At 39.3% G+C, this 27232-nt stretch overlaps 1 protein-coding gene and 1 long non-coding RNA gene across 2 annotated transcripts in view; one reads left to right on the top strand and one right to left on the bottom strand.

The window, feature by feature from the left end:
- Window positions 1-700: 700 nt before the first annotated feature.
- LOC307142292 lies at window positions 701-3684 on the bottom strand. The gene is made up of 7 exons (XR_013818452.1): window positions 3482-3684; window positions 2811-2884; window positions 2530-2577; window positions 2363-2446; window positions 2007-2212; window positions 1680-1839; window positions 701-1581 (listed from the first exon to the last, which is right to left on the bottom strand). It is a non-coding gene; the product is annotated as an uncharacterized lncRNA (long non-coding RNA).
- Window positions 3685-25056: 21372 nt separating this feature from the next.
- Window positions 25057-27232, top strand: part of LOC307121122 (uncharacterized protein) — an 81190-nt gene continuing 79014 nt past the window's right edge. Inside the window, exon 1 of the mRNA XM_079808575.1 lies at window positions 25057-25385. Coding sequence (XP_079664701.1) covers window positions 25338-25385 — 48 coding nt within the window. The 5' untranslated portion in view covers window positions 25057-25337. The remainder of the gene's footprint in view (window positions 25386-27232) is intronic.

The following is a 27232-nucleotide window of genomic DNA, read 5'->3' as shown; positions in this document are numbered from 1 at the left end:
TCATTGCTGGCAGCGAGAGCTGCCCCTTCACCTGTGGTTTCTGCGGCCATCTTCGCAATGGTTAACTGACTCGATTGTGAGCGTATGCTAGCAAAGAGCTCGCGGGAGTCGCGGCGCCTCCGCGTTCTTTTTATTCAAACGAAAACCACGTTTTTCATTGGTTTGGGAAGCAAGTGTAATAAATACTTGGAGCGGGCATAGGGAAATGTATCGGAGTAAAAAGTAAACTTTTTCTTTAATATTGTAGTGGAGTAAAAGTGAAAGTAAATGCAAAAAAAAAATACTCAAGTAAAGTACAGATCCCAGAAAAAAATACTTAAGTAAAGTAACGAAGTATTTTTACTTCGTTACTTACCACCTCTGCCCCAGATAGCAATGAGTCGGCGGACCACCGGCGGTGATCCGGCGGCTGTAGAAGCGTCAGAATTGCGTAATCGCAAACACGTTTGACGGCGCACCGCCGGCGGCAGCCGCTTTTTAAAAGCGGCAGCCGGCTTCCTACCGCCTTCGTACCGCCGCCGGCCCGCAGGCAAACCGCCGTTCCGCCGCCTTTATACCAGAAGGCGGCCCGGCGGAGGCAAACGCTTTTTTCGAACGATCTGCCTCCGCTTATTGTGTAATAAATAATATATATATTTATTTATTATTCATATATTTGTAACATGCAGTTTATGATGGATAATAATTGAACAAACCAGATAAATTCCCATTTGGCATTTTTATTCCACATTTCAAAGTACATTAACTATCAATGATACAAGATAATATAAATTAAATATAACAGACAATAAATAAGCTTAAATAGGCCTATAAATAACAAAAAACATTTTTACTAAAGAACCTGCATGTTTCCAATTAAATTTTGGTTTAAAAAAAAAAAAAACAGCCTTACAAGCAAATTATAACACTTACAATATTTGTTAATAACAAATAGGTCAGCTCTGGGATGAAAAGAATTACCATTAAATATTATATCAAATAATGAGGATATTTGGTACCAAAGAATGTGCAGGATACCAAATAAATCGAGGTATAACATCACATTTAACAAGCCATTTCTAACAATAGCATAAATGGTAATAATTTAGAGTAAAGCTCTGGAGAAGAATAGAACAGTAGTAGAACAGAACATTATAACAAGCCTGACTATGGGTTCTCCGGTTTTCCCCGACCTCCAGAATGAGGCAGCGCAAATTGGCTTATCTTCAGTGATTTCTTGTGCGCCTATATAAAGGACAAACAACCTCGCCATCCCATATCTATCCAAGGAGCTGCCTTCAAGGCAGGGTCACAGGGAATAAAAAAAAAGTAATTTCCACAGTGAACAGTGTGGATTGGGTGAGTGTAGCCTGAAACTTCTGGCTTCTTTAGGGGTCTTGATGTTACTGACTGCAGGATAAAGAAAGGGTTCCAGGTGTCAGTAGTCAGCCTAGGTGTAAGAGGTCGGCTGTGGGTCCCTCTCAGCTGTGCGGCGTCTTTTTCCACCTTCACGATCAGATGCTCCTTTCAGGTAACGCATAGCGCTAACCTGGACCGCCTCATCAGTGGCATCCTGGGTTGCCGGGTTCTTCCGGATGGCTCCTGTAGAAAATACAGATCTGTCATTCCATGTGAATGTCATAAGGCCACACACATCTACTTAAATATATAACAAATTTATATATTTATATATATATTACTTTGAACAATGGTCTTCAGGAACATGTCTCTAAAACATGCTTTATCCCCTACACCCGTCCAGGTTGTATTAATGGAAAGGTGATTAGAGAAGATACTCTAAAGCATTCGCCACACGGTTGTCTTTAGGTCCCTCCCACATTTGATTGCCAAAAACCGAAGCTGAAAATACAAAAAAGTGTTACAAATTACATATCTCTGAAGCTTCTCATACATAAATATAAAAATGTGACAGGCTGTGATTCAGACTGTAGAATATGCAGTGTACAATCTTAAATTTTACTTTTTAGATTACCCTACAGCATTATAAACAAAATCAGCACACTTACTGGAGCTCTTTATCCTGCCTCAAACTGTTGTCAAGCAACGCCAAATGGGTTGTCTAGGGGGAGTAACAGACCCCCTGGCAGGGATAACTCTCCAAAAGACACATTGGCACTGAAATGTTGCAGCATAGTGTCCATTTTGTTGTCCATGCTATGCACAACATCGCCAAACTCTCCAAGACGTCGCAGCATTAGGGTCTGATCTGCACCTACAGGGGTTCACAGAATAAAAGAATAAAGCAGTCAGTCCTGGTCCCTCAACTACTAAACTATGACATTTACAACTAGGTCTACTACATGTACAGGTGGCCCCAGTGGGAATTAAACCAACAACCACAGGTGTTGTTTGCAAGTTGTACCTGATTGCCCAGTACGAGCAAACGTCGTCAACATTGTCCCAACTTGCTTCACCTGCTCATGAAGTGAGCCGCTGTCATCCGAAGCTACAAAATGAAAGGCATTTGGTAATTTTGGACCTACATCACAGTCAAAAAAGTAAAATTTAAGAAAGAGTGCATGTTCTCACCTGCTCGTGCATTGCTTTCCCTCAGGGCTTGGTTCTCATTCTGGAAATCTACATAAAAAATATTTTATTTTAATATATATATATATATATATATATATATATATATATATATATATATATATATATATATATATATATATATAACAACAACTACAGGCACAATTTTCCATACTGTTAAAGTTTCCAACATCTGCAATTTCCTGTTTGTCCATCTCAACTCCTTTCAATATTCTTCTCCTTATAGCCCAGTAACTAGACATTGTGACTAACAATTTATTTACCTTGAAAGCCGAAACGATTGTCCAACAATAGGTCTCTTGGATGAAGATAACCGATTGTGCTCTGGTCAAGGTATCTGCAAGAAAATGTGAACAAAACCGCATTGTTAACGTTAAATACAGAATATACAGTAGCTATGCTGTGGGGGGAAAAACTGGTCAGCCAAATGTGGAACAGTAAAATGTATTCATTCAGTGTAGTGATTCAAGTAAACTGCATTGTCCTCAAACATAATAAGTACAGCAGTTCAGAGAAATAACTCATAAATGACCTTAAATGCTAGAAGAACAGTAGCAACACAGCACATGTTAGCTAACACTTGCTAAAACTGACCTAACGTTAGCAGCATGCTTGTTCGGACTAACAAAATAATTTAAATAACCTATATACATCATTCTGTTTTGTTAGAAAACACCAAAAGTTAAACTTAAGTCTTTCTAGATGTAAAGCTTTGGCTAACTTACCTACAGTAGCTAGATACATTTTAACATGTAGAACATGCTTGAACTCAGTGTGTAAAAAAGGCGAAACAGCACGTGTTAGCTAACACTGTGTATTGTGCACTATATCAGCGTGCGTGTCTGAACAAACTAATTAAAACAACCTACCGGTATAGCTATACATCAAAAATGAACATAATATTGTGTGACACAAAAAGGAAACATGTACTTACTTAAACGCTCGTAGTCGAGGATATTTTCTGATCTCCTCTCTTCAAATACTAAAACCATGTGATGAGCGGCCGCTGTTGGTAAATCTGTATGTTTTACCGGTTTGTCTTCCGTCTTTTTTAAGTATACTGCCCCTCTCGGCCGGTGGAGGTACTTCTCTGTTTTTTTTTATTTTATTTTTATTTAAATTAGTACATGTATAGACAAGTACAATACAAAAAGTACAATGAGAGAAAAATAAAAATAATAAAGCATTGTGGTACAGTTCCGAATATGTAGAACAAAGAATAACAACAAATGTAACACTGTATATAAAATAAATAATAAAAATAAGAATTCTGAGATAGAAAATACTTTATAATATTAAGGCAGTCACATGAAATTGAAAAGCTTTCAGGTTTCTGTTTTTGTAAGCTTTTTGTTTTGCGACCTCATGTTTGAGAGGGTTTCAAATATTGTAAAAATCAGCTTTATAAGAGGTAATATTAGAGGGCTTCTTTTGAGTTATTCTTGTCTTATGAATGTAGAATTTTTCCTAAATAATTAATAATATATTTTTGTTTTTCAGAAAAATATGGGTTTTGAAAACAAAGTAAAATGTCATGAAGTTAGTTCTAATTTTTTGTCATGTCTATTTTAAAGTCAGTCCAAAAAGAAATAGAAAAAAGGCCAATACAAAAATAAGTGTTATCCTAAAATGAACTTTCAAACTTTCTTAACCCTCCTATTATGCTAAAAAAAAAAAAAGTATTAGCCTACATCCATTATGGGTCAAATTGACCAACACTGTTTAAACACACTCGACATGCAAATAATCAAGTGAAAATTTAAATGTAATTTCCTAAACCTAACCTTATCATGGAATCAAGAGTCAAGAATCTGTTATAAACCCTAATGGCTTTGGAGCAAAAAAAACTAATATTTGATATAATTCACATATAGGCTATTATGATTTTATAATCGCTTCAAATGTGAGAACTAGTTAAAATGCTGTCAGTTCCACTCTATTTCCCAACAAGCCAAACATAGCCAACGTGGCTGGTCGAATTTGAGAGTAGAAATCCTTGTATTTCACAGCGGCTTGCCGCCAGCCGGCCGCGGTCCATTAGGCGGAGGCAACCGCCAGAGAAAATGAAGCCGGCGGCCCGCCGGCTAGTCGGCCGCGGCATCTCGCAAGAAATGGGAGTGACGTATTCGGCGGCAAACGTTTCATCACCGCCAGCGGGACGCACCTATAGCCGACAGCTTAGGGCCGGCGGCAAAAAGAAGCCGTGCCGATATTTTTTGCTATCTGGGGCATGACACGCAGGTTAAAGGGCGTCATTTACAATAACATCTTTTGAAAAGTGATATAATATCTTAAATCTTATTCTATGGCCATAAAGCTGGTAAACCCAAGCATGTGTAAAATACTTACTATTTATTAAAATGATTGCCGCCGGGATAACAATGAAAGGATGCCACGTGTCTAGTCATATGTAAAACGCTGTCGTCTACTGTAGAAATAGAAAAAAGCCAAGTTTATTTACCTTGAAAAGTAGTCCCGCTACAGAAGGACAATTTAGACAACTTTACAAACACATTTGAATAATTCAGTCATTTGTTGAATATTTTTTGCACGTTTTATTCGAGTTTCAGCTTTTAAACTCTCCATTCACGGTCATTCTCTTTATCCATAAGTGTATTAATCTACTATATTTTCGCCTAAATGATTTGCTGTCGACCGAACTTGAACTGTTTGATTTGAAATGCTCACCTTCATCTCCTTGAAATCATATTCACAAACATGCCACTAGATGGTGCGCCAGTACTGTGAAACTTAATCAACTAAATTGTGAAATATGTGTTGTGATTAAATAAAAGAAAAATCAATGTACAAAGGACTTTTATCATAATTCAGAGAACGTCAGATAACATACAGAACACTTGGTTCAGGAATAAAATAGTAATAGCAATACAATTTAGTTGATATGATTTAGTCACACATGACAGTGTTCTCGAGGCTAGTTGACACTAAAAGTGAATTTGTGTTATTATTTGAGTAGGCTATATAAAAAATAGTTAATTATAGATATCAGCAGTTTCAAGGATATTTAATTCCTCATAAACGCAAACTCATTAACTCACAAGTAACACCTTTGGCTTGTACGACTGCAGAATGTCAGAACATCCCCATCACACCCCCACCCGCTTCTTTTTCTGCTCTTCCCTCCCTCCCTGTTCCCTGTTCTTTTCCTTCCCTTTTCCTGGGCTGAATGAATGGAAGGTCCCCCGCAGCACAATGGAAGCTGGTCTCGTAGGAATGACAGAAATGTCTGGAGTCAGCAGGAGGCTGATGGCTATGGGCAACACACCCCCCATGACATCACAGACAGTATATACCACCCACCTCCTGTCCTGACTCCACTTCACTTCTCTCCCATCCCTCAGTTTTTCCTAAGCGGGACATTTAGGCTAAGGACTGAGGTGTGAAATGTTTGTTATATATATTTTTCTTGAAGAAATGCATGTGAAACTTTGTTTTTTTTTTTAGTAAGGAAGTGTATGTGTAATGATCACATTATGTATATTTAACATTGTTTTGGTTTTATGCACAATTCAATGAATCCAACTGTTTCCTTGCATTGACCATGTTTCTAAACAGCCAATATCTTTGTGACACTAACCCAAGGCTAGGTTTTAGTTCTATTCTCTTGACAGAGCAGCATGTGAAGGAAAAATCCCTGGTGTGGTTGTCATATGGAGGACTATCCATAAATGGAAAAGCACAGCAACAATCTGCACTGTTTGATTCATGTGATATTGGATTTCTCTCTTAGCTTTGTACAGATCCTTTTTTCCCATTCCTTTTCTCTGTTTCCCCCACTCTGCCTCTCTCTTTCTGTCTCACTCTCTCTCTATTCCGTCTTCCCTCATTCTTTCTGGCAGGCATTCAATTTCACACTTGGGGGAGCAGAATGAGGGGAAGGTCAGGGCTGTGTCAACAGAGGCCAGCATTTTTTTCCTCTTTTTTCTGCTGATACAGGGAGAATGAAGGCAGAAAGAGAGACCTAAGTGTCCCTTTTCTTGTCTCCTTCACACATTCACCTACTTCTCTCTGCTCTCTCACACACTAGCAGACACTGATTTCTTCCCTCGGGTCTTCTCACTGCAGTTGTCTTGTCTATCCGAGCAACAACTAAGAGCTAGTGAAAATGACCTTTCTTTTATAACACTTCAACCTCTCAAGGATGAATACCATAGAAAAAAATGGCACGCAGGTTAACAGCTTGTCCATTTATTGGCTTTTTTTACACACGCTTCCAACTTGAAATTGGCGCCACCCAGCTAACAGACGTTCTCAGAAGTTTGACTAATGTTCTAGCAAAGTTGTGAACAAACGTTAATAGAACATTCGTTCAAAGTTGTCACAAAAACGTTAGCATTAAAATTTAAATGAATATATTGTTCATGGAACATTTTTAGTGAAACATTTTAGTTGGACATTCGACTGTTTTTAAACGTTACTTGTTTTAAAACTTTCAGCGAACTTTCAAAAGTTACGTTCCCATAATGTTTGCAAAATAATGTTTTCATAACTTAATGAGAACATTAGCAAAACATTCTTAAAACATATTTTTGTTAACCAGGTAAGTTTCTATGGAGGGGACATAGTGATCGTGGGAAAATTTGTATTTCAATGCTTTTGCGCTCACTCGCAAAACTTTTTGTTTGCTTTCTCTCGCAAAAGTATTGAGTTCCCCTTCAGAAACTTTGCATTTGCTCGCAAAAGCATTGGAATATTTTTTTTTTATCCCACCTCATATTATTTCCATTACAAAACTTTGCAAAACAAAACAAAAAAAAAACAATTGCACCAGAATGCAGTGTTTTGGGAGAACAAAGTTAAACATTACACTTAAACATTAAAGGTGCTGTATGTAAGTTTTTCACTTTACTAAAGCATAAAAATACAATAATATGCTTGCAGATATTTAGGAAACATGCTAAACTCACCTACTTTTTTCTCAGAAAACCAATGCTACAGCCAGTTTAGTTTGTGCATAACCGCACGGCGGCAGTTTACCCAATAGAGGGTATGCATCGACGTCACTTTCCCGCCAGAACACAGAGTGGCACAAGAGCTGCTGCATGACTGGAATTAACTGGAGAAAAGCGAGTAAAACAATTTTATAGATTCTCTATATAGTGTTCCTTACAACTTACCAAAGAGCCAGATTCAGTGATCCATGGATATTGACATGCAGCCAAGAATCCTGTTTTCCTGACATTTATATGAGCCTGATTTCATTACATACATATTTATCACTGTCAGTCATCACAATTTCGAGTGAATCCCGCATGTATATGCACATGGGCCTAGGTAGGCTATTGAAGCAAGAATGTTGCTGTTTGTCAAGAATGGAAAACAAGTTTTATTCAAATTCTGATTATATTATAGGCCTATTAACTATTTTTTTAATATCGCCTAGACAGCGCGCAAAGAGCGTTCTCTTTATAATCACTAAAAGCTGTCACTCATTCAATGAACGCGATCTCGCAAAGTTCCATATTAATCAGTGAAGCTGACTACACAATGAATCTCTTATTTACATAATGTCTACACTTTGTTAGAGAGAATTTGTGTGCGTGCAGAACTCGGCACTGGACAAAAACTCAAGCGGTGAGTGGATTCTAACTTCAACACCTGTGATTGGCCATTGCGTTCAAGAAATCTACAAACATGTCTGTGATTGGCTACATTACTCACCGAAGCGAAAACACATTGGAAATTGAATCATTTGACGACCGCAATCACAGAAGCGCACTGGATCTTTGCAATATGCTATTATTACGAAGAAAGCAGTTCTTAGACCTGCAGTATGAGCAGTTTTTCCCTCTAAAAGCAATCGGTAGCAGAAGCAGCAGCCGGCGGTGGTTTGAGTGAGAAAATTACACCTTATTATCAAGTCCGTCTCCCTCGGTCCAGATCGAGGGGGCACAGGGATGACCAAGGGGTCCATGGCTAAGCCATACAAACTGGGTCAGAGAATGCAGATTCTACCCGACCTAAAAAGCTTCAGCATCCATCTAAAAATCTCTATGAATGAGAGCATATTAAAATGCGGATAAATCAACTCATCAACGTACAGGGTGTAAGTCTCTTCGTATTTAATCGTCAATTGCGCTCGCTCCTGTTCTATGTCCTCAAGCTGGCAAACCTTGTGAGCATCGAGTCTGAAGAGGATGGGGCGGGGGAAAACAATGTTCAATATTTTGAATTTGGACTGCAGTACTTATTTCAACCACTAGCTGTCAATCCTACATACCGCACCTTTAAAACAATTACCAATTCTGCTCCTGGAGGGCCACTGTCCTGCAGAGTTTAGCTCCAACCCAAATTAAACACACCTGAACCAGCTAATAAATAACTTACTAAGCCTGGGGTGTCCAAACTCAGTCCTGGGCTGCGTCCTAGACCACATACTCTCTTGAGTAGGGGAGCACGGGGCACAATCGAACCCGGGGTTAGTTGTAACATGTATGGTTTAACACTTTCCACACTTCAGGATGACGAAACTTAGTGTATTTACTAGTTGCCATATCAACATTGTTTAGAGAAAAAATAGCGGCAAAATTAAAAAATCTTTGGAAGATATTGCTAAACATTTATTTAAACATAGCAAAAGTAAATTTCTTACTTAAGTACATTTTTCATCTCTGTTTGTTTGTGTTTATTTAAAACAAGACAAATATGATATTATTTTAACCTTATATCTGTTATTTAACAGTTGAGATCGTTCTTTAATGCTGATCTAACCAGCAGAAGACACGAGCCACAGTTTAAATCCTATTTGCGCAAGTGGGGTGCGTTGTAACACTGTGTTACAATGAGCCCCTATTAGAACTACGCTATTATATTCTATACTTTTATTAATTCTTTTGAGAAACCATGAGAAAAGGGTGAATAATGACTGAGAGTCCATGTTCAGATTCACTATGCTTTTTAGCTGTATTTAGCGATGTGTTTGTTGTCAATCTCAAAAATAAGTATATTTTTAACATTATTTTATTTAAAAAAGTTAATAATTGTATTTTATTGACAAAATATTTTAGTTTGTCCTGATTATATCAGGTAACGTTTTAAGCTGTCATTTGGTCATGTTACAATGTACCCCACCACATGTTGTAATGTACGGGGCATGTTGTCACATTTCACTTCCATTCTTTCGGGGTAAATCAAGAAAAAAGTATACACTGTATTAAAGAAACAAAACCACATATTTGTAGTAGACATGTGGGGAATTAATGTGAGGAAAAAGAAATACTCTGAACCCCAAGTGAATTTACACAAACTGAGACAGTCAAAAAAAGTTAGGTTGTGTCCCGCTCTCCCCTAGTAATTACTTAACAGCCGCTAAAAAAGTATGTTCAGTATAGTATAAATGTGTGTAGCATGAATGTAATCCGGACGTAGCTACTACATTCGCCATGTTGTCATTATCACGTGACCTACCAGCGTCAGTTACGCCGCTTCACTGCCATTCACGAATCCTCTCCCATAGCCTCATGGGATAGTAAAGTGTCCATCGCAATGATCGTATGCACACTTCAGAATCTCGCCGGAAGAATTAGGTCATCTGGATACTTTTTGCCTACTCTTTTATGAGTACTGTGAATTCAGACATACTACTCTTGTCACATACTGTTTTTTGCCTTCAATATAGGAGGGAAGTATGCAATTTCGGATGCAGCCCTGGAGAGCCACTGTCCTTTAGAGTTTAGCTCCAACTTGCCCCAGCATGCCTACCTGGAAGTTTCTACTATGCCTAGTAAGACCTTGATTAGCAGAAAGTGTGTTTAAATAGGGTTGGAGCAAAACTCTGCAGGACAGTGGCCCTCTTAGACCAAGTTTGGACACCCCGTAGGCATACTAGAAACTTCCAGGCAGGTTTTTAGTGGATCAAACACAAGCAGTGTATCCAGCAAATGTTATGTCTGTTAAATATCCGATTCTATTCTGGTATGCCTGATCTAATCAATTACTGACAGATAAATAATCTCTGCTCTTTTTTCTTATTAAATGTTATGTTTCACTCAGAAATGTGACATTACAGAAGTACCCTCGTGTAACCCTACATTTTCATCTGGACTTATTAACTGATGTATATGTGTGTTTGCATGTACATGAGCAAAGTTCATGCTGTGATTTTCTGACACACCTTAAACTGACTCACATAGGCTAATGAGAGCAAAAGCAAACAAGGTGAGGCAGATCAACAGATTTAGTTACATGTCTACCATAGAGTGCCTTTCCTCTCTTTCTCGCTCACGCTCTCTCTCTCTAATTACTCAGTTGTTGGCAGAGAGTTTTGTAGTGTGGCAGTGCCAGCTTTGCCAGCAGGGCACAAAGGATTTACTGACCTATTGCTAACACTGGGAGCTTCCTCTAGTAAGCTCATAAAACACTGCACACACTTACACTTCAGAATCACACCAAGCAACCCCAGTCCCCAACATATGGCACTTATTGCAGATGAAACTTTGTGCACAAAAACATTATGTATGTACATTATAAAAACATTATAGAAGTGCTGTTTTATGGCTCAATTGAAATTTGATATTTGTGTGCTTCCTGACTGTGCTTGCTTTTGTAGTTCATTTTGGATAAAAGCATTTGTATATTCTCAACAATATGGCTCCAATGAAGTGTTATCTGAACACTTAAAATTAAAATATAGTTCAAACCAATCATGTTTTGACTGCATGGAGGTGCTATTATTACAAAAAGGTGCACTGTCAAAAGATTTTGAAGGCCAAAACTCAATAATGTGTTAAGCTTTCCCTTTCTGGCAACCCGATGGACGAGTGGTTGTCAGGAGAACGGTACTGAACTGTATGGTTGCCTGACTGCATTGTGTAAAGTTTGGTGGAGGGTTTGGGGGGGGGCGGGGTTATGGTGTGGGGGGGCGGGGTTATGGTGTGGGGTTGTTTTTCAGGGGTTGGGCTTGGCCCCTTAGTTCCAGTGAAAGGAACACTTAATGCTTCAGCATACCAAGACATTTTGGACAGTTTCATGCTCCCAACTTTGTGGGAACAGTTTGGGGACGGCCCCTTCCTGTTCAAACATGACTGCGCACCAGTGCACAAAGCAAGGTCCATAAAGACATGGATGAGCAAGTTTGGTGTGGAGGAACTTGACTGGCCTGCACAGAGTCCTGACCTCAACCCGATAGAACACCTTTGGGATGAATTAGAGCGGAGACTCCGAGCCAGGCCTTCTCGTCCAAGATTGCCTGACCTCACAAATGCGCTTCTAGAAGAATGGTCAAAATTCCCATAAACACACTCCTAAACCTTGTGGAAAGCCTTCCCAGAAGAGTTGAAGCTGTTATAGCTGCAAAGGGTGGGCCAACTCCATATCAAACCCTACGGATTAAGAATGGGATGTCATTAAAGTTCATGTGCATGTAAAGGCAGGCGTCACAAACTTTTGACAATATAGTGTATATAAAAATAATGCAGTAGGCCTACCTTTAAAGCACTTTGAATCACCACATAGCCTGATAAAGAGCTGAATCCATGTGCCGCTAGTCAACAGTTGTCTGTAACTCAGGAAAAGTCATCAGTCATTCAGTCAGGAAAAGACTGCAGACTTCCCAAGCAGCCAAGAGATTAAGCAGGCTGTATTACAGGTGACTTGTCAAACAGAACAAAGAACAGGTGCAAACAAAGAACAGAAACCATGACAACACAAATAACATTATGCAGACCAGGACCTGAACTTGTGAATCTGATACAATGCCCTTCCTCCACACATACTATCCCAAAGATCGGGTCAGCAAGATTTATATACAGTATATATTAATACTTTTATTCAGCAAGGATGCATTAAATGGATCAAAAATGACAGTAGAGACTTTTACATGGTTACATTTCTATTCAAATAAATGTTGTTTGTTTAAACTTTCTATTCATCAAAGAATACAACATTTTTATCCTGAAGCCCTTGGAAGAACCATCAGGAAAAACTTTTACAGCTACAATTTACAATGGTAAAATGCAGTAACAACACATTTTGAGCTCTTCGATTATGAACTATTCTGCGACAGACATATTTGGTGCAACTGAGATAATGTGAAAACTGTTATCAAACCAATTAAAAAAACGTCCTTTTAATACTGATGTAGGTAGTGTTTTCTAGCTTTGTATGAAGGTAATGACCTCCAGGAGGGTTGTTGATAACATAAATTGGAATTTATCCATCAGGTTTGGTCAGTGTAGGATAGATGTATTTATTGTCTTTTCCATTTGGAGCTCTTGGGTTTTGATAACATTTAACGTTTTAGCAGAGGAAGAGAAATGGTGCATCATTTAATTCCTTCAGATGGTGGAAAACATATTGAAATGCTGGGTGTGCTTCAGTGGATTAGTAACATAAAGCATGCTTGTATTTATACGCATCGCAATAAAGCTGAACATGAAAATGAGAAACAAAATAATTAAAGAAAAGATCTGCATACCCTGGTACATTTATTTCAGTTTAAGAGTTGCCTCATAGCAGGGGGTCTTTAGAATCACTAATCTCACTTTGGCTTAAGAGTAAAGTTCTACGCTCTGTCTGTGTGTGTGTTTGTGTGTGTGTTTGTGTGTGTGTTTGTGTGTGTGTGTGTGTGTGTGTGTGTGTGTGTGTGTGTGTGTGTGTGTGTGTGTGTGTGTGTGTGTGTGTGTGTGTGTGTGTGTGTGTGTGTGTGTGTGTTTGGGGTAGATGGAAATTACATTTCAATAATGGGAGGCCTAGGAGTGGAGCTGAATGCAGTGGAAGACTGGTGGCTTGGAAAGTTCAGTTCTTGTTCTTTTGTCAGTTCTTTTGGTTTTGTGCTAATGATGGTTTTAGGGGGTGTTCTACCCTGCTGTTCAAAGAACAAAACCGAGAGAGGAGGAGATGGAGAGGGAGAGAGAGAGAGAGAGAGAGAGAGAGAGAGAGAGAGAGAGAGAGAGAGAGAGAGAGAGAGAGAGAGAGAGAGAGAGAGAGAGAGAGAGCTGACCTTGGCGAGTGAGAGGAGAGGTGGGTAAATAGATTGTATTGAGGTTACCTTGACAACTGGCTATGCTGATTTTGGCCATCTCTGGGCCTATGGGAAAAGGAAAGAGGGGGAAGTAGAGAGAGAGAGAGCGGGAGAGAGAGAGATGGTGAGGAGTCAGTTATTTTATGTGTGGTGTGTGTGTATCTGTGTGCTTTTATATAAAGGAAGGAGAGAGAGAGAGATGGGAGGGGGGGGGGGGCTGCCAGGCATGGACTTCATATTAATCATTAACACAATGTTCCCGAAAGTTCCTGCCAAACTAATACGGAAGAAATTCATGATTAATTTTTTTCCCCTAAAAATTCTCTCTCTCCCTCTCTCTCTCCCTCTCTCTCTGTCTCTCTCTCTCATCCTCATTCCTTTTTCTTGTTGCTACACCATGATAATTAGTGGAATTTACTTGCTATTCTTTCCCTAATATAACAAGGGAAAATGGAAGCGCTGACTTTGGCCAAGCAATAACCGTTTATCCCATGACACATATAAAGATCTACACACGCGCATACATTTGTTTTTCTATTATGGCGGGGAGCTTCAGTTTTTTATATATTATTATATTTTATATCATTAGCTCCTACCTCTAAACCTAATCCACCTTCACACATATCTTTCTTCATACCTTCACATGTTATGTTTGACTATGAGTTTATTTATTAAGACTATTATTTACAAGAATTATTAATCAAAATATTTTACATTTTGGGTCAGTAGGTTAATTTCAGTAGGTTAATATGATCAAAACTGTAAAATTGATAATGTTGATAATGACATTGATAATGTTACAAATGTTTTATATGTTCAAATAAATGCTGTTCTTTTGAATTTTCTATTCACCAAAAAAATCCTGAAAAAAAAGTATCACTGTTTCCAGAAAAATATTAAGCTGCACAACTGTTTTCAACATTGGGTGCTGCAAATTCAGCTTTGCCATCACAGGAATAAATTACTAAAATAGAAAACAGTTATTTTAAATTGTAATAATATTTCACAATTTATTGTTTTTAAATATTTATTTATATAATGGCACTTATCATGGTATGATGCTCTAAGGAACATTAAGAGTACAGACAAATGTACCATGTCCTAAAAACCATGGTTATACCATGATTCCTTTTGGTGCATTGTGCTGGCGCTGCGGTGCTTGTGCTATGTGCAAAGTGTGTGACTGCGCTAAAGTGTTACTTCGGCCCTCTAAGACTCTACTCAGCAATCATCAGCCTAATTGAATTCGCAAGGCATTGAACGGAGAAAATGTAACCAGCATTTTGCCTGTATCAGCTGTCCAGATGATGAATGAGAAAGGAAGAAAGAGAGAGTGAGCCTTATGCGTGTGCACTGTACACCCATTCCACAAATACGGCACGTGTGTATAAGGCTGTAGAGGAAAGACAAAGGAATTAAAGGAGGAAAAAAGCTGGAGAACTCCCTAACGCTGCAGCGAGGCCTTAACCTTTCATGTCAGCCTAACTGGAATGAGTGACTTCACTGCATAAACACAAAGTCGATGGAAGGAGCGTTCTTGTTTAGACTACTCTTGTTGAGCAGCACCCTCTCTCTCTCTCTCTCTCTCTCTCCCTCTGGCTGTGTACGACATTGTGATAGCCTTAGTATGTATGAGTTGGAACGCTCAACAATGCAGTTGGACACAGGAAGAGAAAAGGGGGTGGGTTTGGAGGGTGAAGAAGAGGTTTAGCACATTTGTAACCTGATGCGTATGAAGGAGTTGCAGGGAGTGTCTGAATGCTTGAGATTGCTATCACTGTGGGATTGCGCTTTTTGTGTATGTTTGTGTGTGTGTAACCATATGCACTGCCATGAGAGTTGTGGCATTATCTGAAGTACAAACAGAGAACTGCGATAAAGACGAGCATATACAACTGAAACTGTTTTGAAATGATATGGAAACCTCACGCTCTAGGGGCCATATCTTCCCAATGCTTGTCAAAACATGAAAAGTGATTAACTTTGTATTGTAGGCTAGGGTTGTATTTGAATGAGCAGGGTGGGGGGCTCCTCTATATGTGTGTGTATTGTGTGTCAAAGAGCTTGGGAAGGGGGGGGGGTGCCTTTCTCTCTCTCAGTGTGTGTGTGTGTGTGTGTGTGTGTGTGTGTGTGTGTGTGTGTGTGTGTGTGTGTGTGTGTGTGTGTGTGTGTGTGTGTGTGTGTGTGTGTGTGTGTGTGTGTGTGTGTGTGTGTGTGTGTGTGTGTGTGTGTGTGTGTGTGTGTGTGTGTGTGTGTGTGTGTGTAGCGCTCTGTAACCTAAACTCTCCTGACTCCAGGTGCAAGTAGAGGATTAGAGTGCTCTTTCTCTCTTTCTGTGTTTGTGCCAGCATTGATATGAGACTGTTTTGTAGGTTATATGTAAATATGTTCAGCTAAATCTCTTTGAACAAGACCTGGTGCAACGAGTCATTTTTCATGTACTTTATGACCTTTCTTAAGAGATCAGCTCTCAGCTGTTGTGGTTCATAAGGATAGATATATTTTGCTTAAAAGGGAAATGATAAATAAATAACACCCTGGGGTCCGTTCTTCGTACCTCGCTTAATGCATCCGAGATGATTTGACAGATCCCAGATCTTCTAATTGTGATAACTGATATCTGGCTAATTTGGTTCTTCAAACGAATTTGCAGATTTAATTAAAATATCTGGATTAAAGGGTTAGTTCACCCAAAAATGAAAATTCTGTAATTAAAGGGATAGTTCACCCAAACCTTTACTTTATAAAGTTTTAAATATGGATATTTTTCTTACACAAACACATCGATTCACTTCAGAAGGCCTTTATTAACACCCCAGAGCCGCGTGGAGCACGTTATTTGACGGACAGATTTATTTTTTATGCACTTCAAAAACAGAGCAACTATTACTGCTATTATAATACTTGGATTAGCCAGGACTTTTGTAATTTAACTCAGATTTTATTTGTCTGAAAGAAGAATGTCATATACACCTAGGACAGTGGTTCTCAAAATGTGGTACGACGTACGAGTACCACTAGTGGTACTCAGGCTGCCTCTAGTGGTACGCAGAGGAATCACTAAATAAATAAATGTTAAAACAGATACATTTTATTTTATCCTTTATTTGAGTAAAGTTTTTGTTTTACATTTAAGTAGAGTACAGTTTTAATTTAAATTTACAACACATTTTAATTTAATCATTATTTAATTATTTTATCCCTCTATGGCATCAGGCAACAAACTACCCTTTTGGACCTCACACTGCCCCTTTAACTTTTTTACGTATTTTTTTTAAATATATAATATCACCTGACATGTCTGTTCAATGAAATGATGGGCTGAAGTGGGTGTGACTTTCTGTTTAGGGGTGGAGCAGTCCTTTCATGAAGCAAAGCCACATGGGACACAGTGCCATCAATTGGTTGGATAAATAACACTTTTTAACATGTTTAAATTGAAATAAATGTATTTAAAAAAATATATGCATGTGCATCAGCATGTAAAGAAGTATGTTTGATTGTTTAAATATTTATTTTGTTTTTATTTATATACTAAAACTGTGTTTTTTTGTTTGTTGCCTCAGGGCAACACTGTGCAGTTAGACCACTTTTGTTCAGGCAATATCATAGTGTTAGTACCATATGGTTTATTCAAGTCTTCCTGGGAAGTTTGTTTTTACACGTTCAGAAAACTCAAAGAATGTGCATTACGAGTATCATTTATATTTTTTATTATTATTATTAACACCGGTCAGGCATAACATTATGATATTGTGTTGGTCCCCCCTTTTGCTGCCAAAACAGTGTGCTGTGGTATCTGACACCAAGATGTTAGCAGCAGATCCTTTAAGTCCTGTAAGTTGTGAGGTGGGGCCTCCATGGATCAGACTTGTTTGTTCAGCACATCCCACAGATGCTCGATTGGATTGAGATCTGGGGAATTTGGATGCCAAGTCAACGCCTCAAACTCGTTGTTGTGCTCCTCAAACCATTCCTGAAGCATTTGTGCTTTGTGGAAGTGTGAAAGAGTTAAAGAGGCCACAGCCACCAGGGAATACCGTTTCCATGAAAGGGTGTACATGCACTGCAACAATGCTTAGGAAGGTGGTACATGTCAAAGTCACATCCACATGGATGGAGGCCCCAAGGTTTCCCAGCAAAACATTGCCCAAAGCATCACTGCCTCCGCCAGCTTGCCTTCTTCCCATAGATAGTGCACTTGGTGCCATGTGTTCCCCAGGTTAGCCACGCACCCGGCCATCCACGTGATGTAAAAGAACACGTGATCATCAGACCAGGCCACCTTCTTCCATTGCTCCGTGGTCCAGTTCTGATGCTCACGTGCCACTGTTGGTGCTTTTGGCGGTGGACCGGGGTCAGCATGGACACCCTGACGGGTCTCAATGAGCCTTAGCCGCCCATGACCCGGTCGCTGGTTCACCACTGTTCATTCCTTGGAGCACTTTTGATAGACACTGACCACTGCAGACCGGGAACACCCCACAAGAGCTGCAGTTTTGGAGATGCTCTGACCCAGTCGTCTAGCCATCACATTTTGGCCCTTGTCAAACTCGCTCAAATCCTTACGCTTGCCCATTTTTCCTGCTTCTAACACATCAACTTTGAGGACAAAATGTTCACTTGCTGCCCAATATATCCCACCCACTAACAGGAGCCATGATGAAGAGATCATCAGTGTTATTCACTTCACCGGTCATAATGTTATGCCTGATTGGTGTATGAATATAATACATGAGGTGTTAGTTGTAATTAGTAGTAGTGTTTTTGTATTGTTTGATGTTTTTCAAAATATAATTTTATCTAATACACATATTGCTTGTTTTCCCTATTGAAAATCTATGGAGAAAACCTTGGAGTTTTAGTACCCTTATGGCAAAGTGTTGCCCTGAGGCAACAAACCAAAATCTGGTTCAGGGGTGGGGGGGCGACACTTTTTATGATGGATATATTATCAGGACCCCCAAGCTCCCAAAAAATGGGGTGAAATATTTTTTTCCCCAAAAAATAAAAAGTCATGCCATAGAGGGTTAATTACCTGTAGCACAGTGCAGTGTTAAAGTACAAACAGTGTATTTACAATGTTAAAGTGGCTGATAAAAATAAATATTCTTATTTGGAATTAACTGCCTCGTTTTTGAACTGTGCAGAGCTGTAGCTGAATAGTTAGGCCTACTACGCTATTGTATTTTAAAGTTGGTCATTATGGTGGTACTTGGAGACCCAAATATTTTCTCAGGTGGTACTTGGTATAAAAAGTTTGAGAACCACTGACCTATGATGACTTGAGGGTGAGTAAATCATGGCCTAATTTTCATTTTTGGGGGAACTAACCCTTTAATCACTTTCCCTCATGTCGTTCGACACCCGTAAGACCTTTCTTCATCTTCGGAACACAAATTAAGATATTTTTGTAGAAATCCGATGGCTCAGAAAGGCCTCCTTTGGCAGCAATGACATTTCCTCTCTCAAGACCCATAAAAGGTACTTAAGACGTTGTTGAAAAGTCCATCTCACTACAGTGGTTCTACAATAATTTTACGAAGCGGTGAGAATAGTTTTTGTGTGCAAAAAAAAATCTAAATAACAACTTTATTTAACAAGTTCTTGTCTTCTGTCTGGGCCTCTGATGTGAACTCAAGAAGCACCACGACGCATGCGCGAGAATATGACCTGGACGCGATGAACTTTGTTTACAAGCAGAGGAAGACGTGTCGTATCTAAGCTGTTGAATTCTACATTGATCGTAAATATGTCGGCACAATCAATGTAGAATTGACCTATCGGTAAGCCCCGCCCCCCTTAGTTACTGTTGCTAACTCGGACAAACAAACGGAGTTGCTATATCTTACAATGTACAGCTGTCAGTGTGAAAACCTTATCCCAAGATGTTTTTGGACACAGAATGTAACGTATACCCCGTCCGATTGATGGCCAAACTTTACTGATGGTTTATGACGTTTATTACATCGTTTTTCACTCAAAAAAATCATCGTAAGAGCTGAACAAAAAAAGCATAAGTGCGGCTTAACATCTCATTCACAAACTCTCTCTCTCTAGCCCTCTCTCCGTCGCATTACCATTAACATACACAGCAAATTACACAAAAACACTCACAGTAAACAGACATATACACAGACCTTATGCCTTTTCGGGGGTGCAGTTAATAACTGGTGAACTTTGTATCTGCAAAACAACTCCGATAAACTGCGTGCGAGCTCTCCCTGTCACTACCCGTCCCGTAGACTATAATACCCGTCAAAATAAGAGTCCTCCTTATAAGACAGATAATGCAGACCTTTAAACATATCTAAACTCACAGAAATAAAATAAATATGGTGAGAGATTAATTTGGAAGCGATGGTTTACAGATCTCAATGCAAACGGGAGAAGCCTCTTGTTACGATCGCAGATGATAACACCGAGGATCAACACTGTTCGTGTACCGCAGGGTAAGATGACATAAATTCACATTTAATCAGCAGTTTAATATGGAGAAATGCACTGAAATGTAGACCTTCGTGTTTCTGACCTACACCGTTGCATGAGAACAGTTAGTTATAGTTAACTTAGTCGGTTTGTACGTTAGCAGGGAATTAACTTAATAATAACTTAATGAGAGTATGACAAACAGAAAATCCTCTCAGGACACCTGGAATCAGTGTTGCAGTACCTCAGGCACGACGTTTAGCATTTTTGTAGCATAAACACCATCAAACCGATGACAGCTTCGGATTTTCCAATGTTTCTCTATGGCGCTGACACCTAAAGATGTCCGAGTTCCGGTCCCAGCACAACTGATACTCAACTGCCATTGGCTCATCGGCGTTCGATGGGAGGGGCTTACCGATAGGTCAATTCTGGCGCATGCGTCGTGGTGCTTCGTGAGTTCACGTCAGAGGCCCAGACGGAAGACAAGAACTTGTTGAATTAAGTCGTTATTTAGATTTTTTTTGCGCACAAAAACTATTCTCATCGCTTCATAAAATTATTGTAGAGCCACTGTAGTGAGATGGACGTTTTAACGACGTCTTTAGTACCTTTTATGGGTCTTGAGAGAGGAAATGTCATTGCTGCCAATGGAGGCCCTTCTGAGTAATCGGATTTCAACAAAAATATCTTAATCTGTGTTCAGAAGATGAACGGAGGTCTTACGGGTGTCGAACGACATGAGGGTAAGTATTTAATGATATAATTTTCATTTTTGGGTGAACTAACCCTTTAAGTTGTCTGAGATTACTACGCATTCTCGTGTTCCCTGAAGAGGGCAAATGCATCGATACTCGAAACCACGATCAGTATTGCAGCGATTGGCTGGAGGCAAGACATCAACGTAATGGCATCATGTAATTAAAAAAGCCACCTGGCAAAAAACTTAACAAATTAATAAAAATAAAAAATAAAATAACAATTCTGGACCTTTATAAGGAAACAGCCAAACGACCAAACCAACGTAAAATGTATAATAGATCAATGAAATGTGCACTGTTATTTTTAATCATGATTCACAATTATTTATATTCACAATTTTATAATATTTGTACACCCTTTACATTTTTATTTCAATGTTGTAATTAGCAATTAACTTAATTTTTTATTAAATTTGAAGCATATTTATTACGTGACAGCATTAAAGTTCCTTAAGGTGAACTATGTAGGATTTTTGCTGTAAAATATCCAGAAACCACTAGGCCAGTGTTATATATTTTGTTCAGTTGAGTACTTAGAATATCCCAAATGTTTCCAACTATTTGTAAATCGTGAGAAATTGCTATTTTAACCAAGGAACCGGGACGTGTGAGCTATGCGTTTGAGGGAGTCGCCTGTCGATTGCATCATATCTGCGTTACCCTCGGTTTCCGGTTTTATTCAGTGAAACACTTTACTCTCACTGCAGTGTGAACAAGTGTCATAGCAGCCGCCGAGCGAACGTCATAACTTCCTTTTCAACACACTCAGATATATCTAATACGATAAACAGAGTTGCGTTACCTCATACTCATGATTGGAAAAGAGGAAGTGGCGCCGGCAACCGTGTCATAATAAAAGTCCTGCCGGCGATTATGCCATAATAACAGTCCCGCTCTTCAATCGCTCCTGCGGCCTTGCTCAGCTCCACAACACTCGGTCCTGCTCGCAATATTTTTTTTCCCAGGATGGTAGGGGAAGGTACCGCCTTTTTCGTCAATGATTGGCTAGAAGGGCTCTCCTCCGATTGGTTATTTGATTTGGCCGTGAAACGTCATCTCACGTTCATGGCAGGCCAGGCTGTCGTGTGCGTGCCATCAGATTTATATTCCAAGTTCACATGGTGTATCTAGTTGAGGCAAACACTATGGTAAATTGACTGTACAGTAACTTTAAAGCCACACAGAAATGTGGTGGTTAAGGGCCACTGTGTCATGCTAATGTACTGATTCGTCCCATCTTCTATAGAAACAATCTCTTTCCAAAACAAATAACATTTGTTAGCCATTTCAAGGTAAGGATTACACAATATTAGTGCATCAACATTAACTGTATGTTAAACATTACTAGTAATTATTTTGTGTGTGTGTGTGTGTGTGTGTGTGTGTGTGTGTGTGTGTGTGTGTGTGTGTGTGTGTGTGTGTGTGTGTGTGTGTGTGTGTGTGTGTGTGTGTGTGTGTGTGTGTGTGTGTGTGTGTGTGTGTGTGTGTGTGTGTGTGTGTGTGTGTGTGTGTGTGTGTGTGTGTGCATGGGCATGGGCGTCGGAAGCAAAAAAAATGTGGGTGGGTCCTCAGAATTGTTTTACTGGAGTAGATGCCAATTACAAATATACCGCTTTACTTGGTAAACGTATAGGTCGGAAAGACAAAACTACGTAAATCTTCAAATCACTGAGAGTGACGGTAGTGTAGGGGTAAGACGTACGGCATCTAGTTTTGACACAAATCTACCCGCGGTTCGAGTCCGGCTTTCGCCGAAATCAATCTTCTCCGTTTTCCCATCACATATCAAATCGGAAAGGCATTTATTTTCAATACAAATTAAGAAAATATTAGAAAAGTGGAAATAAAGCGTCTAATATGTGTTTAATAATAAGTGTTTATCGATTAGGGGTAGGTAAACAGACATGTGCTGAATGTTAGAGACGATAAAAGAGAGTGGGTACAATATCATTGATCGTAAAAAGTGGGTGGGTCTTGTCCCAGAACTTGGAGAACATCATACCGGATCATCTTGAGGTTAGGATTAGGTATAAATCAACGGACAGGGAGAACAGCTCCAGTAATAAATGGTTTTGGCGCAGGTATTGAGAGGTTAGGGTTAGGGTTAGGGTTAGGAAACAGCTGAGACTAATCTAAACAGGCTATGAAATTGTGAACTTAAACAGGCTATGAAATTGTGAACTTGAAATATAAATCTGAAGACACGCACATATAGCGCTTTTCTTAGTAGGCTATGTTGACTTCGTTTAACGACGATCAAAACAGACTAGCTGACAGCCTGCCATGAACGTGAGATATATAACCAATCGGAGGAGAGCCCTTCTAGCCAATCATAGACGAAAAAGGCGGTACCTTCCCCTACCATCCTGGGAAAAAAAATATTGCGTCCTGCTCTGCTTCACTACAGTAATGTTAATAATCGCATACATGAACATGATTTCTGCCCGAGTCCTATCCTGACTCTTTCCCACCGGCTGTGAGGTGAAGACCACATGTCCCAAGATTCTGCGCTCAAACGTGGCGTCATCAAACTACGCCTTTGTTTTGAACAGGCGACCTCTAGTGGACGGAAAAGTTACATAGTGTAGCTTTAAGGATCAATATCAAGTGATCTGCATCTCTTGCGCTGCATCAAGCCATCCCATAATATCCACCGTCACTCAAATTAATGCACGGCTCAGAGTAACTGTACAGCATGTGTGTAAGACTCCAATAAAATGATAAAGTAATTATTTTATCAAAAATAAATCTCTCAATCAAGTGGCTGTGTCTATTGTATTACACAACATTATAATATTATTTTCAAACACATTTTTATATTATTATTATTGTTATTATTTAAAATGAGTATTGCCCCTGGTTCAGTAAGGAACTCTTGTAATAAAGTAGCAGTGGTTGGGTTCAAATTTTAAGTATCAACGCTGCTTACAATGATGCAATCTAATCCTGTTTACATAGGTGATTCTAACTAACACTTTTTAGTTAACTTTACTTAGTGTCTTAACTTAATTGTGAAAATCTAGTAATCTGTACTATTCACATACTATTCCTTGTTTACTCAGAAAAACCAAGTTAAGATTTGGTTTAATTGATTGCAAGTGCCATTTTGTCAAGCAAAAAACAAACAAAAAAAACTCACCATTATGGTGATAAGTGTTCACTTTGGTTGGGCACTTCTTTCTGATCTTCTTTAAACTCTCTTTCTGATCCAGCGATGCAACAAAATATCACAGTTATTTGGTTTCAAAGGAAGAGAAGTAATAAATAGGTTACTTTAAAAAGTTGACCTTCTGACTGAATAATTAACTATAGTTAATGATTAGGCAGAAATTACGATCATCTTTTAAAATTAACCTATGTAAAATTTTCCTTTATGTCATATAATGATCGTTTACAATTTTATTTCTAACACTTGCGTCATAAACACCTGTGGAGCTTTTAATTGGGTTGACATAATCCCTCTATATTTGGACAATATCTTGCAGCTGATCACTTCAACATTCAGCATGTGAAACACAACAATGGTAGCTATACTAAGTCGAGAGTAAACCTAAATTAAAAGATCAAGTACTCTCTACAGTTCTTTTTTAGTTACTAGAACTCTTGTGTAAGTGAACTATACTAATTAAGCATTTGTTAACACAACATACTATTCCTATTTCACTTTACTTGTTTTTTAAAGCAATCGGTTTGCATGCTTTTTTCAAATAAGTCTAACTAATTAGATTTTACAGTGCATGAAATAAACCTGCTCCCGAGCAGGTGTAAGCTAACGGACCTGTTGCTATGACAGCAAGTCCAGGATGAGCTTTGAAGAACCAAACAATCCAAGATCATGCCAAATCGTCAACAATCAAATCCAGCTAACTGAGGAAGCTATACGGACCCTTGATTGTAAGCCTAAACTTGACCTAAACTCAAATCTGATTGGTTGAGTGGAATGCTGTTCCAGGACCAACAAAGATGTTGATCCAGGTACATGTTGTAGCTACTTTAAGGAGAAAATAATATTTTAATGGGGGGGGGGGGGGGGGCATTATTGGATTTGTATCTTTTTAAGTCAGTTGAGAGTTCAAAATAGCAGGTTGATATGATGAGCACTTTGTGTAAAAAATGAATCCCTGACATTGCTGAATTGTTCACACGCGTGTGAACTAGTGCTCAGAGTCGCCAATCAGAATCGCTGTGGATGGACGTAATGTCCCTTTAAGTGCAGACGGCAAGTGGAACATCTGCGTCTCCTCCTCCTCTCTGACATCGCGCAGAGGAGCGTCCTATGGACGGGCTGACTCCGCCCACCAGTCAGGAAGATACAGAGCTCTCTGATCGTAAGTGGCCGTGTAGAGCGAGAGCTGATACAGACGTTTGTGTTATTAGTCCCTGTTCAAGAGAATCAACATGACTGGCGCTTGAACGGAATGTCAGATTAGCTTTCATTTGGGCACAATCCTCATTCCTAGTTGCTCATCGCGTACACAACTGGGCGATAGCACAGTTTCCAGACTTCTATTATCCATATTTTAGTAGATTCCCAATCAGGCTTTTCTTTGTAAGACAGTTTACACATACTGAAACAAAGTGGATTTAACAGTGGCTACGTGGTTTACCCGCACTCCAAGATGCTTCTGGTCTCCCAGCGGCTAGACTCACCTCGCATGGACCCATTAGTGAGTTTATGAGTTTCATATTATTGGATTGCTTTGAATGGTGGTTCGCTCTAATGTTACGCTCATTTGGCGTTTACAATTACATTAAACCCCGCTTATGTATGTCATTTGTCAGTACGCGCACCTCGTACACATCCACACTGGCTTTTTACGCAGTGCATGGTGCCTTTTAAACTGTAACACTCCTACTGTTATGCATGAGGTGCACAGTGAAGTTTGGGAACTTGAGTGGAGAAATCCCAGGGTTTTGTGTGTGTTAGATAAGGCAGACAGAGATTAGATGACAAGCTTGAAGACTGCATCAAAGATTAACTGGCGCTGTCTCGCGCATTTACGCACACAGACAGAGGAAGTTCCATTAAGCTACTATATTGATTTTGCTACTATTTTTATTTATTTATTATAAAGTAGCCATTCTGACCAGTCATGACAGTCATGACAGGTAACATGTAAAAGCTATTTTAACAAAAGAGATGATGCTACTAGTAGCAATTGAGGCACTAGGCTAATATGCAATATACTAACAATAACTACTGCTATACTAAGAAAACTACTTTTTAGGCAATAGTGCGCGGTTTGTTACTACTAGCAATGGAATGGTTATTGTCACGACTGGGATAGGCTAGTAACTAGTAGCAGGCAGAGGAAGCAGGCTAATGGTGACTAATTGAATAGATTCTAGTCACTATTGGACTAAGGAGGCTACTTAGCTAATGAATAGACCAATTTGATTACTTAAGAACTAGTAACATTACATAGATAGGCCTACTGGTTAGTAATGCTTCCAATAACTGCTATGACAAACCCTGATTCGGAAAAATAGCAGGTTAAGAAAGACCAGAGATCCTATCAGCGCAGTCATTTAAACGGGTAGCGTACCATTATGGCTTGCGTTATCGAAGCATGTAAAGCAACCTGACGATTGATAAAACCTTTGTTTTCATATACGGCTGAAGGCAATGTAGAGTCAGAGAGGTAAAAGCCCCACACTGTTAAAGCAGCATGTGGTCTGCTTGTTGGAATGAAATGGCATTTATCAGACACTCAGCGGGGCTGCGCTCGCTAACAAAAGACTGAAAACTGGGGACTTGGACGAGAGCGCGGCTCTGGGGCTGCAGACGCTGTGTAAATCATCTCAAAATGAGCGATAATGTGAGTTTTCACTGTCGGAATTGCGGCTGCGTTTAAGCCTAGTGTTTAACAGTTAATGTGGATTGCTGAGAGATAAGAGAGACAGACAGACGGTGGATGAAATGCGGGACAGGACTGCCAGTGAGTCCAGGATTAAGCCGAGCTATAGCAGAATACGTAATGGGATTATAAAGGTGACGGAGGGCTCGTATAAGACATAAGAATAACTAGAAGGCAGCACATATCACTGTTTTTCATATAAATAACCGCCAAGTGTCTACATGTCTGTCTGTTTTAGAACACGCTTGAGATCCCATGCAATTCAGTTTCTTGTCGATCAATAAACTATAAAGGAGAACGTTCAGTGACGAGTCTGATTTACGCTCTGCTCGCCTTTCGCTTTGTCGTGGATTTGCCCGTGCACATTTCCGAAAGCTATTATTGTATTTCCACAGATACAGCATGTTTACCACCACTGGACAGTCCCAGATTCTCAGTATCACAAGTTTCCCTTTAGTTCAACAGGGAGTTTCCTCGGTATAGGATCGTTCTCTTTAACATTTGACAAGCAGATGTGCCTTCATTGTCACAAATAATACAATTTCATATGATTATTAATAATAAAAAATAAAAATCCAATGCAGTTGTGGATTACAATTGGCCTATATGAATCTTTTTTTTTGTGTGTGCAAAATGTTTGTTGACATGTGGGTCAT

This window comes from Gobio gobio, assembly GCF_949357685.1.
Source record: "Gobio gobio genome assembly, chromosome: 2".
Taxonomy (NCBI): domain Eukaryota; kingdom Metazoa; phylum Chordata; class Actinopteri; order Cypriniformes; family Gobionidae; genus Gobio; species Gobio gobio.
This window is presented reverse-complemented; position numbering and strand designations above follow the sequence as displayed.